General features: G+C 35.1%; 1 protein-coding gene across 2 annotated transcripts in view; it reads right to left on the bottom strand.

Annotated features, from left to right (window-relative positions):
• The window catches only part of LOC100369526 (Golgi-specific brefeldin A-resistance guanine nucleotide exchange factor 1-like), a 74,340-nt gene that overhangs the window by 42,084 nt on the left and 15,566 nt on the right, over positions 1–16,690 (bottom strand). For both annotated transcript variants that reach the window (XM_085493644.1, XM_085493645.1), the window contains exons 4-12: positions 11,497–11,628; positions 6,678–6,796; positions 5,727–5,835; positions 4,929–5,032; positions 3,019–3,393; positions 2,670–2,826; positions 1,639–1,723; positions 684–819; positions 39–230 (exon numbers count right to left, since the gene is read on the bottom strand). In XM_085493644.1, the coding sequence (XP_085349770.1) occupies positions 39–230; positions 684–819; positions 1,639–1,723; positions 2,670–2,826; positions 3,019–3,393; positions 4,929–5,032; positions 5,727–5,835; positions 6,678–6,796; positions 11,497–11,628 (1,409 nt within the window). The remainder of the gene's footprint in view (positions 1–38; positions 231–683; positions 820–1,638; positions 1,724–2,669; positions 2,827–3,018; positions 3,394–4,928; positions 5,033–5,726; positions 5,836–6,677; positions 6,797–11,496; positions 11,629–16,690) is intronic.

Below are 16,690 nucleotides of genomic sequence, written 5' to 3'. Positions count from 1 at the left end.
TCACTGGGAAGGTAAAAACAGGAAAGTATTACTCTTACCTGTACAATTGATTCCAGCGACATTTCTCTTTGTTCATATGGTATCCTAGGAGACTCAGATACGATAATATCCATCAATCGATGAAGATACATTTCTAGTTGAAATTTAAGGTGTTCCCTCATCGACTCAAAAAGCATGAAACAAACGCGTAACGACGCGGCAAACAGAGATAACCGCTCCGATTGTAACAACTGTAATAGAAAAATGGAATCAGGATAAGGTTTGACTCTGCACACTAATTTAAAAGAAAAACTTCTCATTGGTTAGCAGTTTACAATTGTGCTACTCATTAGCAAAAAAATTGGCAATATGGTGTGAACTCTAGACGGTGCAGCAGAATAGACCAGTCAGAGAAATTTTGCATCAATGCCAGAAATTTGACAAATTCGTTCTTAAAAAGAATTTTTTATATAAAAAAATAAAATTGCCACGGCTGGGTCAATCTACAGGATTCTGCCAACTGCTCTAACATAGAGAGAAAGCTTTCAAAAGAAACAAATTTGCAAAAAAATTAATGCAGATTTATTTTATTTTATGAAAGGTAATGGAATATGACACGGTGCTGAAACCAGCAAATGACATATTGTCTGTGAATGCACGAATCACATGTATATACACACAACAAAATAAAGAATTCAACTTACAAAGAATAAGTTTTTACTCATGTCATCTTTGACAAGACTCAGCAATGCATTGTAAGACCCAATATGGTCACAACCGGTCTCCAAGGCAACGGTTAATAAACTCAGACCCATATGTATCATGACATCAGTGTTGTGTCTGAAAAACAGAGATACCGGTACATAATATTTTATTTAACAAACAGCGCCACCTAGGGCCAATAAATAATCGAGTACATGAAGTAAACACACCCCCCCCCCCCCAACACACACAATATATGTTTTTTATGTATTATTACACTGGACATCTACCTGTTACTGAAAATCATTTTTTTTACCGGTACAATATATATGGGAAGAGGATGCCCTTTAGCCAAAGGAACAATCTTATTAGAATTAGATTTTGTGAGAGATCTGGATCAAGATGCCATGAAGACAGTAACGTTTTGTCTGTCTATGAACAAGGTAAAAACTAAGGGTTGAGGTATTAGTTCTTTGCAGCTGTGGCGAGGTACATATGAAATGGAGGAACTTTACATACAAATAATTTTCATTAAAATAACTATGATTAGCCTATCAATAGCTTCTATTATATTGCATGGCAGTAGCATTTTAATTGATCGTGATCGTTGCACCATGCATGTGCAAGATATATGGGTCTCATATAAACAAAGATGGCGGCTTTGACTGTTGCACAGACCAACGAAAACAAAATGACACATTACTAAGTTTTAATTAGGTAATTGTTTTGGTGATTGGAAAGCATCAAAGAAGTCACCAGTGGTAATTAGTGCAAGTCGCGTCCAGGTCAAAACTCACTCATTTCATTGGACTGTGGGAAAATGTTAGCAACACATAATGTCGCACATGTGCAGCGCGATCACTGCCCTTTAAAGGCAGTGAAAAAAGCATAGACAGCAAACTATGAATTAGTTACTTTACAGATCAATAATTAAATATAAATATGTGAAACACCAACCTATCATGTGGGTTTATCAATGAAATAAGGAATCTAAAAAGTTCTCTAACACAGGGTAAACCATGTGGCGTTAAAGGCCCACTACCTACAGAGGAAAAAAACAAAAACTATTATTAATAATAATTTTCCCTATCAAATATTTGATGTTATATTGAATAGGGGTGTACTGTGTACTGTTTCTATACTTGGTGCAGGTGAAAAAACGCAGTATCCTTGACGCAACCCGAGAATTTTGACAGCAATCCCTCTACTGGAGCGTGTAAATGTGATGAGGTCCTGGAAGGTGATCTTAATAAAATAAAGAAACAAACATTGAAAAAGCACAGTCTCATGTAGGTATTACATGTATTCAATGTCAGTGTTCAGTAGATGTCTAATCAAAGGGTTTCATGCATCATCTGTGTGCCTACATTGAACAGTCATTGTATTCCAGAGAAACTATCATAGATACCAAGAAAGAACATATGGCCGCCAATTGGCCATTTTTTTTAAACCTTTTTTATTCAAACAAAAAAAAGGATCGTAACCCAGAATGCAAGATGCAATGGAATGATGCAAATTTTAAATGAAATCACCTTCATCTCAGGATGTTTCAATTTCAAAATTTAGCAAATCTGGTCACAATTGATTAAATAGTAAAGAAAATCAATGTGCACATATGCAAAGAATCATACATGGTCTTTGCATTAACTTTGAATGAGATTAATAAAAGCATGTCAGAAAAATGTTGATTACTAATTACTCGTCCCAAATTTATTGACTTCCGCTGAACGGGACTAATAATGTAAAAATATACAAATATTTCTTTTGAGCTTGAGGAATTGATAGAAAATTAGGGTTTATAATAAAACCATTTTCCTTTTTTAGTAGCAAGTGTTCTTTATCTAAACTTGAGGTGTTTCTATGATCAAAATAAGTACTATTTTAACGATTCAGTAACAATGCAATTTTTGGTTTATATGTGCTTCCAATAACAATACGCTTCTAAGAACAAATAGGGTGAATAAATTGAGTAAGAATAAATTATTTACCATCTTTGACTACTTGTTGTGGAGTGAAACGAACACCTCTTGAACTGACGTATTCTAGATCTTGTACAGATGCACTGTCCGACTGCTCCGCCACCGATTCTAAATCTTCTGATTCAGCTCTCTCAGAATCCACTAAATCTGTCTCACTGCCAGCCTTCTGTAGATTGAATATATACCACGGTTAATACTTTGAAATTGCCCCCAAGCCCCCATAGTTGTAACACATTGATTCTTTTGTTTTTAAATATTTTCATGCCAGACAGTTATCAGTAAAAATGAATGTTGTTTTTGCATTGTGACTATAAAAACAAAAATGTGTCAGGGGAAAAAAAAATTCTGAATTGCCTACCTTCATCTCACTACTGTCTTCCGGTGGTCTTAATTCATTTTCATTTTCCACTATTTCAGATTTTACTTCCGACTCTGGAGAATACTCCTTAATATCCACGCCGCTATCAGCTCCAGGGGTTACGGGATTGGAGCTTTGTGGGGTTTCCGGTGACGTTGCCGCTGATCCCGAGACAGTTGTAGATGATCCAACCGTTGTAGCAGTTGCAGTGGTAGGAGTTGAAGCAGACGTATACGTCACAGAAGCGGTTATATCTTTTTCTTTGTCCTCCGAAGGAGTGGTTGCTAAGCGTTCCTTCTTCTGCCGAACTTTTGGTGATTTCTTCGGTTTTTTGCTCCTTGAGGAATCTGGAATTCCACCTGCTCTCATTTTCAACTAGGAAACAGAATGATCAGTTTCAAAAAAGTCAGTGTATGACTAGAACACGTATACACGATATTTTAATACAGACCCAAACTAACTGCCTACTAACCCAGACTAATTTGCATACTGTATATTACTTTAGGCATGCAATTGACAAAAATCAGCGATAATGAAATCAAGTGAAACTACATTTCCCAATATTTCATTATTATGAAGGGAGAAAAATTACTCAAAATGATAAAATACTGATTTTAGAAAATTTAAATAATTTATCTTTATTTACCAATACGACATAGCATCATATGTGTATTAAAATCTCTATAATTATATATACTATATTGAAATTAAATTGATTCATTAAAAAAAAATATTCTACAGTTTAACATCATATAGAAATTATAGCACCCCCTAAAGGCAACCAACAGAAAGTCTTCTTGTGTATTATGAACACGACGATTAAAGCATAATTGATTTGCACAAAATCAGAGTTTGCAAAAAACACTCGGGCATAGTTCAGCTCAAGAATATCTTTCACTCAAAATTCCCCCTTGAGGGATGGTAAAAAGTACACCTAAGTTATTAATGTGTCACAATTTTGACACAATCCATTTTTCTCACCAGAGTGAGAATTTTTTGAGAATGTTGTTTTGGAACACAGAGAGAAACTGAAATTTATTTCCACGCAAATATTTATAGGACTACAGGTGTGTAGTCTAATAAGTGTACCACTATGAATACCATATTGGTGCATAATAGTAGTGCTTGTGTAAATATTAGGGGTGTATCTATGGTAAATCACTAATTAATTATAAAACATACAAATGCAGCTGTTGCTTTATGTGTAGTTCCATTGGAGATGTCCTTCTAATAGAGCAAATACAGTGTATCCACAATATGAGACATTTGCCTCATGGTTTTGTCCCAGGTTTTTGTACTCTTATGCGACAAATTGAGAAAATACAAGTGACAATTAATAAGTGTAAAATAAAATTCAACCATAATAAACATTTGAGTACACTATCTTCACTATAAGAAAAACAATATGCTTCATTTCTGTCTGTAGTTCCACATAGATGGGTAATTGTCTCATTTCTAAACTGAAGGAACAATTCCACACCACAGATTTAATGTGAGAACATTGCAGTATGTCATTGATAAATGTTTTCCAATTCTTATATTTTTCAAAACCAACATAATCAGGGCTACCTGCTCACTCGCTATGCGCTGAAGACTAAACTATTTGATGAATGGCTAAATGAAAATAAATTTGGCAAAACCTTTGCTGTATTATTCATTACATGGTAAACCTGATTTTCATGACAATGATAATGCTGAAACATAACCTACATGCTTGCACTATATGAACCCTAATTCCCTCGCCCCCCTGACTCTTTGAACCCATCGTATTATCATAATTATTACAATGACATACATGTCTTATGCAGTTGAAAGCGTCACTATTACATAACTTTAATTCAACACTTATGCCAATGATTTGGTTTACAACCATCCTCACTTGAAGTAAGATAATTTAAAAGATATAGTACCTTTCTCATACTTGATAACTTCTCTTCTTTGAAATAAGGTAATCTTGAAAATAACATCTGTACCATGTCCATTAATGTGTGCTCTGCTGATTTACGTAGTAATTCTAAAAAAATAGAATATTGTAATTTTAATATACTGCATTATTCACACTTAAAAATGACACATCACACATCATTTTTAGCCACAATCAAGCAGCATTTTGTGATTTACATTTTAAAGGGTGGTATGCATGAGATATGGGTCTCATATGAACAAAGATGGCGACTTTGAGTGTTGCATAGTCCAACGAGCACAGACTGAGACGTTACCAAGCTTTAACTAGGTGATTTCTTTGGTGATTGGAAGTTATCAAAGGAGTAATTGGCGGTAATTAGTTAGGTTACATCACACCCAGGTCAAAACTTAAACTCTTGTTTCCATTAGTGGAGCGCATTGGATTTGGAAAAATTTATGTTTATCAACACAAATGACCCAACAGCCACCCCTTAATATTCATTTTGGACAATACTATTTAATTCTGAGAGATTTATTGGGATCTTTTGGATATTATGACAAATATTCAATAGCCTGAAGTTGCACACACTGTAAGGGGAAAAGTAAAGATCGCCAGAATTCTGCCATTTTTTATTGAAAATAGTTCTCTGAAATAGAACACTATTCTGATAAAGCTTTAACAAAAAACAAAAATGAACACACAATCAAAAGCATTCAAACATACTGAAAAGCATTGAAGTTTGAACATTTATTGTATTTCCCACAATTCCCGGAATTTCAAATATGCTGCAAAATATTCTCACCACTGAGTCTCATTTCAAAACATATTCTAAAGCAAGATTGCATAATTTCACAAACTGATTCATTGGTGAGAAGTGTACCAACTGGTGTGAGTAGTAATGTCCTCAGCACCTACAAATAAAACATAACATGTAATTAGTGTTGAAGTGCCATAGGCATGTATACTCACTCATCAATCTGATACTCTCTTCATACATGTACGTTTTATTGAGACAGTTTGAGCCAAATTCAAATTATGCAGTACTGAGCATGTTACTGCACATATGTGCAATGCATTATGGGAGAATGTCTCATTGTATATAATGGAAAACTATCACACCAGTAACTCACCAAACTAGATTTCATTTTTTTAGCAATATTAGGATTTATATTAGTAATAACATATGACTTTTATAGTATGTTACCACACAAAATTTCAAGAAACAATGAAATAATTTCATCATACAAATACCAGTGCAAATATTTTGACTCCTTTTTTTGACATTTCAAACTCCCGATTCTTGTATAACTCCCGATTCTTGTATAACTCCCGATTCTTGTATAACTCCTGATTCTTGTATAACTCCTGATTCTTGTATAAATTTCTGATGACCCCAATTTTTTAGTTCATTTGATGTTAACCCACAATGTGATGCATAATCTTCAAATTGGTCCAAACTTCTTTAAAATTTTAAATGAAATTTAACCAGTATCTTTTAAACCATACATAAGAGATAAACTAAAATCAAACTTTGCCAAGATCCCAAAATGGTTAATATCTATGTTTGTAAGAAATTAGATAACAACTTTTATTTTAACTACAACTACAAGGACAGATATTTTCCTCTCATATACCTTGCCCTTCATCTACGATGATATGAACAAGGTGAAAAAAACACATCAAGCAATGCGTCAACGATTAAAATGATGAGAGTTAATTTAATGAACTCAGGGTTATCAAAACTAAAACGTACCTGTAAGATTTTCATGAGTACGACTTCATCACTCCCTGGGTCTGTTCCAACAAACCTAGCATGTGTCACCGCATCAGCCATGTTTTCAATTGCAGCCGGGGCTGTATCACATGAACAATCTACAAAACACAATACATTTACAATTAACATCAAATACACTGAAGATGGATTATTAGTAAATAAACAGTTTTTTTCTGCTTCAGCTTGTATAAAAAGCAGTGTTTTCTCGATAGATATCATCACGATCAATAAATGAATAAACTTTACAAGATTGAATTGCAAAAACGATGATAGAGCATGTGGTAATGTAAATGACAAAGATGTCAAATTAAGTCTGGTAGCACAGACGTTTACGAAAATGACAGAGGTGTGTTTATGGTCAAGTTTGGTACAATGATCCAGCATACAATACATGCACTTTGTGGTTTACCAGGAGGTTAACCTTTTCATCATCAGACTTTCTCATCAGCATATTTCTGCACTTTTTTCTTAATTTCATCAATATTTATGAAAATGAACCCTAATTTTTGTGTCAACTAATAAAATTTGGGTTAATATTCAGTTTTTAACTTTTCAATTTACTGCATTTCACTAGATATGACTATATAATAATCGATAATAGAATAGGGTTTATAGATTCTATGTATAATATACTAAAAACAAAGTAAGAATACATCCATAAAGATTCAAGTGACATACATGTAGTGAAACGTAAAGCGATGTGTTATATACTCTCATGTACCGGTATGTTTATTTTTTTCCCTCAAAAAATTCCACCCGGTAGGTTCTTATTTAGGACAGTACGTTCATTTATTTTTCTAAATCGAGCCGATTAAATGAAATTCTATGCCTTTTTTTTTTTTTGGAAGGCAAAAAAAATACAATCTTTGATTGGAAGACGTTTATAAACGCTCATGATGTTCCGATGAGGTCATTCTCCCTTGGGAAATCCGCCATGGACACTCGTTGGCGTGTGGCGTAATAGCCTCCGATGGAGAGGGCTGGGTCATAATGCATGGTCCGGGGCCAAAGGAAACCCTGTTTGTCAGCTTACGCTGTAAATACAATAAAGATTTAAGTCGTCTGATTGTCTATTTGCTTCGATGTTTTGTAATTATCAGGGTATTTTGCTATGTTTATTCCAAGGGGTATGTTTATTTGGCACATAAAGAATAACTAAATGCACATATTTTTTTTATGTAAATTAATGTACATATTTTTACTCAAGTGATCAGTATCTAGTTATATTGAATAAGGACCAAGGACTTTGATTACCAAATACTGTAAAACCATTTATTTTTTCGCACTGGCATTTAATTTCATTATTCTGATGTTTTGAAGTAATTTCCCTGGGTTTAAGTTTACAAACATGACAGGGAAACATAAAGTTCTATTGATAATATACATGTTCATGTGAATATTACTTGTCAGCAAAAATACCGAAATTAGAAACTAGTGAGTAATTAATATGTTCATAGTACTATTTTCGACATACATGTATCAAATTTATTGACTCTACATTGTAGCAACATACTAATCATGTGACCTCATGCACAGCACTATAAGATAGTCACCAATTATTGATCAAAACCTGAACCTTTGGCCATCCTTCTGATCTCCCAACCAATTATTGGATAGTTTGTTATTCAGTCATCGTTTTAAGGTCGGTTTACACAGTCAGATTTATCAAACTGCATCCGATTATTCTGATGGCAAAATAGGTGTTTACACCGTCAGATTTAGGTCATCTGATTTATCTCAGGAAATTGAACATGTCCGATTTCAAAAAAAATCTGATCAGATTCTGCAGTTTACACGATGTGATTTACCTGATCAGATAACTGGCCTTTACTCAAATTGACAAAGCAGAACACGTAGCTTCAAAACTGACTAGATTTGTTTTTAAATTGTCACTTGATACAATAGTGCTGATGTGGTTCTGTCTTGCTTGGGTGCAGTCAATTATATTATTCAACTGAGATGCAGAATAAATTTATCTCTGATGATTACAAACAGGTTTCTGACATTGAGGATAAACAGATTTAGACAACAGTCTCTCAGTGGTACAAGCTTTATGTATTTTTACCCAGAGGTAATGCAAGGCAAGCACTCACTCACTCACTCGCTCACTCGCTCACTCACTCGCTCACTCACTCACTCACTCGCTCACTCACTCGCTCACTCACTCACTCGCTCACTCACTCGCTCACTCACTCAAGGAATAGGTAATTTTCCGTTCACTGCGAGATCATACATAATGCGTGAAAGATGAATATGATTTTGAACTTTTTTAAAGGAAGGAACATGGCATTGAGAGATACTCTTTAGTTAGGGAAGAGTAGGAAATCAAACGGGCGGTGCACCGCGGTCATTACCGCGGTGGTGGTGGGTACTCGCCGGTCGACCGCATTTTATGCAAATTTATGCATAGATTCCATGACCCCGGTTTACCGCGGTCGTGTGCGGTGGGCTCGCACAGCAATTCACACTTATTGTCAAGACCATTAATGAACACAAAGAACTGGGAAATTAAAAGGATCACAAAGTTCTAATGAAAAATTAAACCAATTTGGCCTAGCCAAAAGCTAGGAAAATAGTCTATAATAGTTCACATTATTTTATTTGCCTGAGCTTTGGAATAAAATCACAAAACGATCCAGAAAGACGTAGAGATCAACATAATATAAAATAAGATCGCATTATTTTGTGAATATATATCATGCATGGTCTCAGAAAATGTTTAGAAAGATTAATGTTTCGCGTAGACCAAATATAATCACGCATAAAGTATAAATTCAAAGTGTTTTAATACATTGGTGAGAGGTCGCATTTACGTGAAAAAGAACATGCACTAAAAAAAAGCAAGCCAAAGTCGAAACGGGGTGTATCATGGACTTGGTACAACATGCGTTGCGACAATTGAGTGATCGTCGACATCATTTTGGGGCACAATTGAACTTCAAGTACGTTGCGAAACTTGCTACGCGGCGATGCTGACATCAAGTGTGTGTTGACCGAAGTTTGACCCCCAAGTCACGCACTGAACTGGCGCGTTACCTTAGCAACCCTTTTCTTTCTTGGTCCGCGCTTCGATCTCGTAAATTTGTTATCATATCCGGCGGTACTGTAATAACACAACTTGTATCCAACTCTGTGTTGGCTTTGAATATTTCAACATCGTTTACTTAGTGTGCTGCTTTTCTAATAACGCAAATATGTTTACAGTATTGGACGGGCTCTAAATATTTCAACTTTGCAATGTATTACTTTTATAATAATTACGCAAACTAAGTTATTTTTATTATTGTTGGAAAACTAACCTGGGCTATTGGGTCTGTGAATATTTCAATATTACCGACTTGATAATGTGTTGCATTCGTAATTATTACGCAAATATAAACATGGGCGCATTTACTAGTAAATCATTGAAACAGATAGTCAGGTCCCGGAGTCAGGTGTCTAACGAAAGTCGAGAAAATATTTTAAATACTTGTGACTCATCGGTGAATTATTTTATTCGAAATAAAGTGAATATGTAATATTAACCATACAATAACATGCGTAATGTTTGTTTTTTCTATAATAAACTCGCAGCGCACTTCGATCGCGTTATTCACGTACATTTCGACTGAACTCTAATAACCACGTGTTTGAATTACGTGCGGCAATGGGCAATGACCTCAATGAGTTCACACACTGACGCATTTAAATTCGGGCCACCCAGTTTGACGCAAAACGATATAGTTACTTAATATTTGTTCAAAAAATCGGTATTATAAAACTCTCGCGAAGAGTTAACTGAAAGCCTCAAAGGCAACGTCGTTTTTGACCAAAAAAAACAAACAAACACGTCAATACAAGATTATGTGTGCAAGGTTAGATTTATAGAACGTACATGACCGCTTAACTCTGTTGTTTTTAATAATCATGTCGCACGTGAAACACAGGAGACATTTTAGTTCGTCCATTTCTTGTTTACCGATCTTGAACTTTTTGTCTGGAATGCGATACAGGCAAAGAATAAACATTAATGATACCCACCCTTGTCAAATCAACAAGAGGCTCGAATCAGGAAGGCTCGGCTATTTAAAACTTCGTAAATAACATTATTTTCATGTGGTAGACTTTATTCAAGTGTAACAAACGTAAGTGAAATGTATGGACGAGTCATAATACTCGTACCTTCGAAAGTTACGACTTTTACTCTTGGAATTGGTGATAAATACATGCATAAAATACAACATTGTTTCACGCAACAACAATTCGTATACAGCATTGGACTTATGGATTTTTATATTAATAAAATATGTGGGCCGATAATATTACTACGGTATATGCTTAGTATTTCCATGCCAGCGGTGCTCGTAACCTGCTCGATTTAAAAACAGCTATTTGAAACAAAGACTCATGGAATCACAAAGGAAACTGTTAAGTACGTATTTCACACCTTTCCACGACTGCGGTTGCAACCGGTATCGGTGGCCACCGCGGTAGAGACCCCTAATTATAAGCAGTCCGCGGCTCTCCCCGGTGTACCGCGGAGAGCCGCGGTGATTACCGCGGTGAACCGCCCGTTTGATTTCCTACTCTTCCCTTAATCAAAATTGACAATCATCAAATGTGTATTGCACATTATTAGGCATTGGAAATAGACCAAAAACATTTTCGTGATTGTCAAATCCCACAGGTTGTTTTGATGACACTACGGTGCCATAACCTTTGTTTGTCCTATTTTTATGATCAACTTCACGCACAATGCAACTTCACAATGAATGGAAAATGGTCTATTTGAATTATGATTATAAGGAGCATCATTTACCGATGAGTCCATATGACAAGACTTTGTTGACTGATGAGAGAGCTAGTCCTGTAATTGGTCCTGTTGTATCTTCTGATCTAATAACATCTAGGAACGGACATATAAACACATTGGGGTCCACTTCACTTAAATCTGAAACGAAATAAATTATTATATTACTGAAAAATTCTTTACTTTAGCTGGAATTAATTTTTTGCTGAAAAGACTTTTTGAGTGTTGTGTATGGAATTTATTTTCACTGATTTATGATGATTTGAATGTAAAATATAGGAAAAAAAAGGTATATTCACTGGATTTTAATTTCACTGAATCATCCTTTCAGTGAATATAGCGAAAATTAATTCCAAGCGAAATTATTTTCAATTTTTTTTTTGTTATAAGTATTTTACAGTAAATACATAAATATGCTGGATGTATGGCTTCTTAACTGATCCCCACAACACTTTTTTTGACTATTGTATAAAATCTATTGGGTATTACAACTACATGCGTCTAGAGTGTCATATGCAAAAATTATTTGTAGCACAGGCTTAAATTTCATGTCAACATTCACTGTAATTATATGTTACATACATGGCATAGAATAAAAGGCCACACAGGTGGCAACACAGCGTGATGACACTATCACTTTCTGTTTGACAAAGGAGATCATTAAAATGAGTGAAGATGTACATGAAATCATTCCATGTACATATAGTCAGGGAAGGTTTGGGCATTGTAAAATTTAAATTTTGACATTCAAGGTGGATTTTTCGACCCAACCAGCCCATACATGACTGAGAAACAATTAATGTCAGGTTGCAATACATTTTTTTTATGAAAATGGCCACTAAATAATTAAATTTTATTGAAATAAATGTAGCGAACACTGAAATCATATCTTTTCTTTGTATAAATTTTAAACAAACAGGTACAACGAACATACAGAACAAATGGGGGGAAAGAGGCTTTCGGCCATATTGAATCAAAAGACAAAGCAACTACTGTAAAATCTGTATTAGAAGCCGCGGCTTCTATTAAATTGGTACAATGCAACCAAGCGAATGCAACTTCTATTAGAGCATCTACACATATGAGAAATGATGGTTTTTTGGTTCTCAATTATTCAAAAAGAATGGGTGCGATTTCTATTAGGGATGCGGCTTCTAATACAGATTTTATGTAATATGTACATGTATCAGCATGGTATCAGTAACCAACCATGAGAGGTTTGAAACAGTTTGAATGAAATCAGCCCAGGCATATTCAAACTAGCAGCCTGTGGCTGAGATAGCTCTGCTGTTATCAATGCACATTGCAATTAAAGAACAGAAGATATCGATAGAAAATGAACAATATGTATAGTATTAAAGCAATCAGACTTTTTATAACTTTTTATCAAAAATATTCATTAAAAGTAGATAATTGAAGAACAAAATCATCACGAAATGAACAAATCTGAGAGAGGTCTACCTGTAGTACCTATAGTAGTATATATAATATCAAAGCAATTAGACTTGCGGTTTTTAACAAGAAGTCGAAAATATCACTTTTACCAAAAATTCCGTTCATATTTGAGTGACATATACATTCAAAGCAGATCATGACCGAAATGCACCTGCATATGTACAACACATTGTGCTAAATCTGAACAAAATCCATCCATGCATGACTGAGATCCGGTTCTGGAATTGTGAAAATACGTGATTTTGATGCATTTTCGGCCTTAAAATGTCCATCATTCCGCTATTTTTAAGCAGATCATGAAACAAATGCACATATCTATTTGTGACATGATGTACCATGTGTGTGTGAAGTTTGAACTTGATCAATCCAGACATGTCTTGGATACGGATCCAGAACTGAATTCTTTAACAAAATGGCCGCCAGTCGGCCATTTCGAACTTGATCCGAAAAAAAAAGACGTGCATCAAGGTCCTATTATGTTTAATGTATGTACCAAATTTGAACAAAATCCATCCATGCATGACTGAGATCCGGTTCGGAATTGTGAAAATACGTGATTTTGATGCATTTTCGGCCTTAAAATGGCCATCATTCCGCTATTGTTAAGCAGATCATGAAACAAATGCACATATCTATTTGTGACATGATGTACCATGTGTGTGTGAAGTTTGAACTTGATCAATCCAGACATGTCTTGGATACGGATCCAGAACTGAATTCTTTAACAAAATGGCCGCCAGTCGGCCATTTCGAACTTGATCCGAAAAAAAAAGACGTGCATCAAGGTCCTATTATGTTTAATGTATGTACCAAATTTAAACAAAATCCATCCATGCATAACTGAGATAAGGGTCCGGAATGGTGAAAATGTGCGATTTCAATGCATTTTCGGCCTTAAAGCGGCCCCCATTTGGCTATCGTTAATGAGATCATGAAACAAATGCACATACATATTTGTGACATGATGTACCTTGTGTGTGTGAAGTTTGAACTTGATCAATCCAGACATGTCTCGGATACGAATCCAGAACTGAATTCTTTAACAAAATGGCCGCCAGTCGGCCATTTCGAACTTGATCCGAAAAAAAAAGACGTGCATCAAGGTCCTATTATGTTTAATGTATGTACCAAATTTGAACAAAATCCATCCATGCATGACTGAGATCCGGTTCGGAATTGTGAAAATACGTGATTTTGATGCATTTTCGGCCTTAAAATGGCCATCATTCCGCTATTGTTAAGCAGATCATGAAACAAATGCACATATCTATTTGTGACATGATGTACCATGTGTGTGTGAAGTTTGAACTTGATCAATCCAGACATGTCTTGGATACGGATCCAGAACTGAATTCTTTAACAAAATGGCCGCCAGTCGGCCATTTCGAACTTGATCCGAAAAAAAAAGACGTGCATCAAGGTCCTATTATGTTTAATGTATGTACCAAATTTAAACAAAATCCATCCATGCATAACTGAGATAAGGGTCCGGAATGGTGAAAATGTGCGATTTCAATGCATTTTCGGCCTTAAAGCGGCCCCCATTTGGCTATCGTTAATGAGATCATGAAACAAATGCACATACATATTTGTGACATGATGTACCTTGTGTGTGTGAAGTTTGAACTTGATCAATCCAGACATGTCTCGGATACGAATCCAGAACTGAATTCTTTAAAACAAAATGGCCGCCAGTCGGCTATTTCGAACTTGATCCGGAAAAAAAAATGACGTGCATCAAGGTCCTATTATGTTTAATGTATGTACCAAATTTGAATGAAATCCGTCCATGCATAACTGAGATCTGGGTCCGGAATGGTGAAAATGTGCGATTTCAATGCATTTTCGGCCTTAAAGCGGCCCCCATTTGGCTATCGTTAATGAGATCATGAAACAAATGCACATACATATTTGTGACATGATGTACCTTGTGTGTGTGAAGTTTGAACTCGATCAATCCAAGCATGTCTCAGATACGGATCCAGAACTGAATTCTTTAAAACAAAATGGCCGCCAGTCGGCCATTTCGAACCCGATCCAAAAAATAAAATGACGTGCATCAAGGTCCTATTATGTTTAATGTATGTACCAAATTTGAACAAAATCCGTCCATGCATAACTGAGATCCGGGTCCGGAATGGTGAAAATGTGCGATTTTGATGCATTTTTGGCCTTAAAATGGCCGCTATTCGGCTATCGTTAATCGGATCATGAAAAAAATGCATGTGCATATGTCCCATATAATGTGTGATGTATGAGTGAAGTTTGAACTTAATCGGTCCATGCATGTTCGAGATACAGGTGATCACGGACGCACGGACGCACGGACGGACGGACGAATGCACACAGGGCAAAACATAAGTCCCCGTTTTCGGACTGCGTCCGAACGGGGACTAACAAATCTGAGAGAGGTCCTCATGTAGTACCTATATATGTAATATCTAAGCAATCAGACTTGCGGCTTTTAACAAGAAGTCGAAAATATCACTTTTACCAAAAATGACAAAAATATTCACCAAAATTAGAGAATTGAAGATATCATTACAAAATGAACAAATCTGAGAGAGGTCCTCATGTAGTACCTATATATGTAATATCAAAGCAATTGGACTTGCGCTTTTTAACAAAAATTCGAAAATATCACTTTTTACCAAAAATGACAAAAATATTCACCAAAATTAGAGAATTAAAGATATCATTACAAAATGAACAAATCTGAGAGAGGTCCACATGTAGTACCTATATATGTAATATCAAAGCAATTGGACTTGCGGTTTTGAACAAAAAGTCGAAAATGTCACATTTTACCAAAAATTACAAAAATATTCACCAAAATTAGAATTGAAGATATCATCCTGAAATGAACAAATCTAAGAGAGGTCTACCCAAGGTACATATACACCAGATATCAAAGCATTCAGGCTTGTAGTTTTCAAAAAGAAGTCGAAAAAGTAAAACATTGACACGGACGACGACGGACAATCACTCATATGATAAGCTCCGCTCGACAAAGTCGACAGCGGGGCTAAAAACTGAATTTAAAAGTTACATGTACTAATCAATAATCTTTGATTATACTACAAACCAGAATACTGTGTTCACGCACGTGACTAATTAAATAACTTGTCTATGCATCAAATCTCAAATCAAAGTCAGCCATCTTTAACTGGATTGCTATTATATCAAATTACTTTGTATGTATTCGTAAACTATGTATGTGCCAAATAAAAACGCAGAACATGTGGCCTAGGACACATTCAATTGACTGGATTTAGAAAGGAAGTGACCAATCACCAAACTCTATAATTTAAATGTGAGTGAAAGTGAAATCAATTAATAATATTCTATACACTGAATGGTAATTATACAATAGCAGCATGGAGCCTATAGGTTAGATACAGTAGATGTCTTTCATCACCCAAATGACCCACAGCACACACTGAATTATTTACATCACGATAAAAGTCAAACACAAAATATTAAGATGCGTCATCAACGATAAATATTCTCTTCCCATGGTTAATTTTTTTTATTAGTGAATGTAATCATTTTTTTGCAGAATAATAGTTATTTTTTAGACTAAATACAAATGTATTTTTTTTTTAAATTTAGACAAATTTCCAATGAAAAGTAGACAGGTTTGTAGAAATTTACCTGTCACTAATATTTGTTGCCCATCTAAAAAGTGTAATGCGTGTGTAGAATTACATGTACATGTAAATGGCTAAAATATTAGTGTTAACACACT

Source organism: Saccoglossus kowalevskii, chromosome 19, assembly GCF_978046115.1.
Source record: "Saccoglossus kowalevskii chromosome 19, keSacKowa6.1, whole genome shotgun sequence".
Lineage (NCBI taxonomy): Eukaryota > Metazoa > Hemichordata > Enteropneusta > Harrimaniidae > Saccoglossus > Saccoglossus kowalevskii.
Note: the sequence above shows the minus strand (reverse complement) of the source record. Positions and strands in the feature narration are given on the sequence as shown.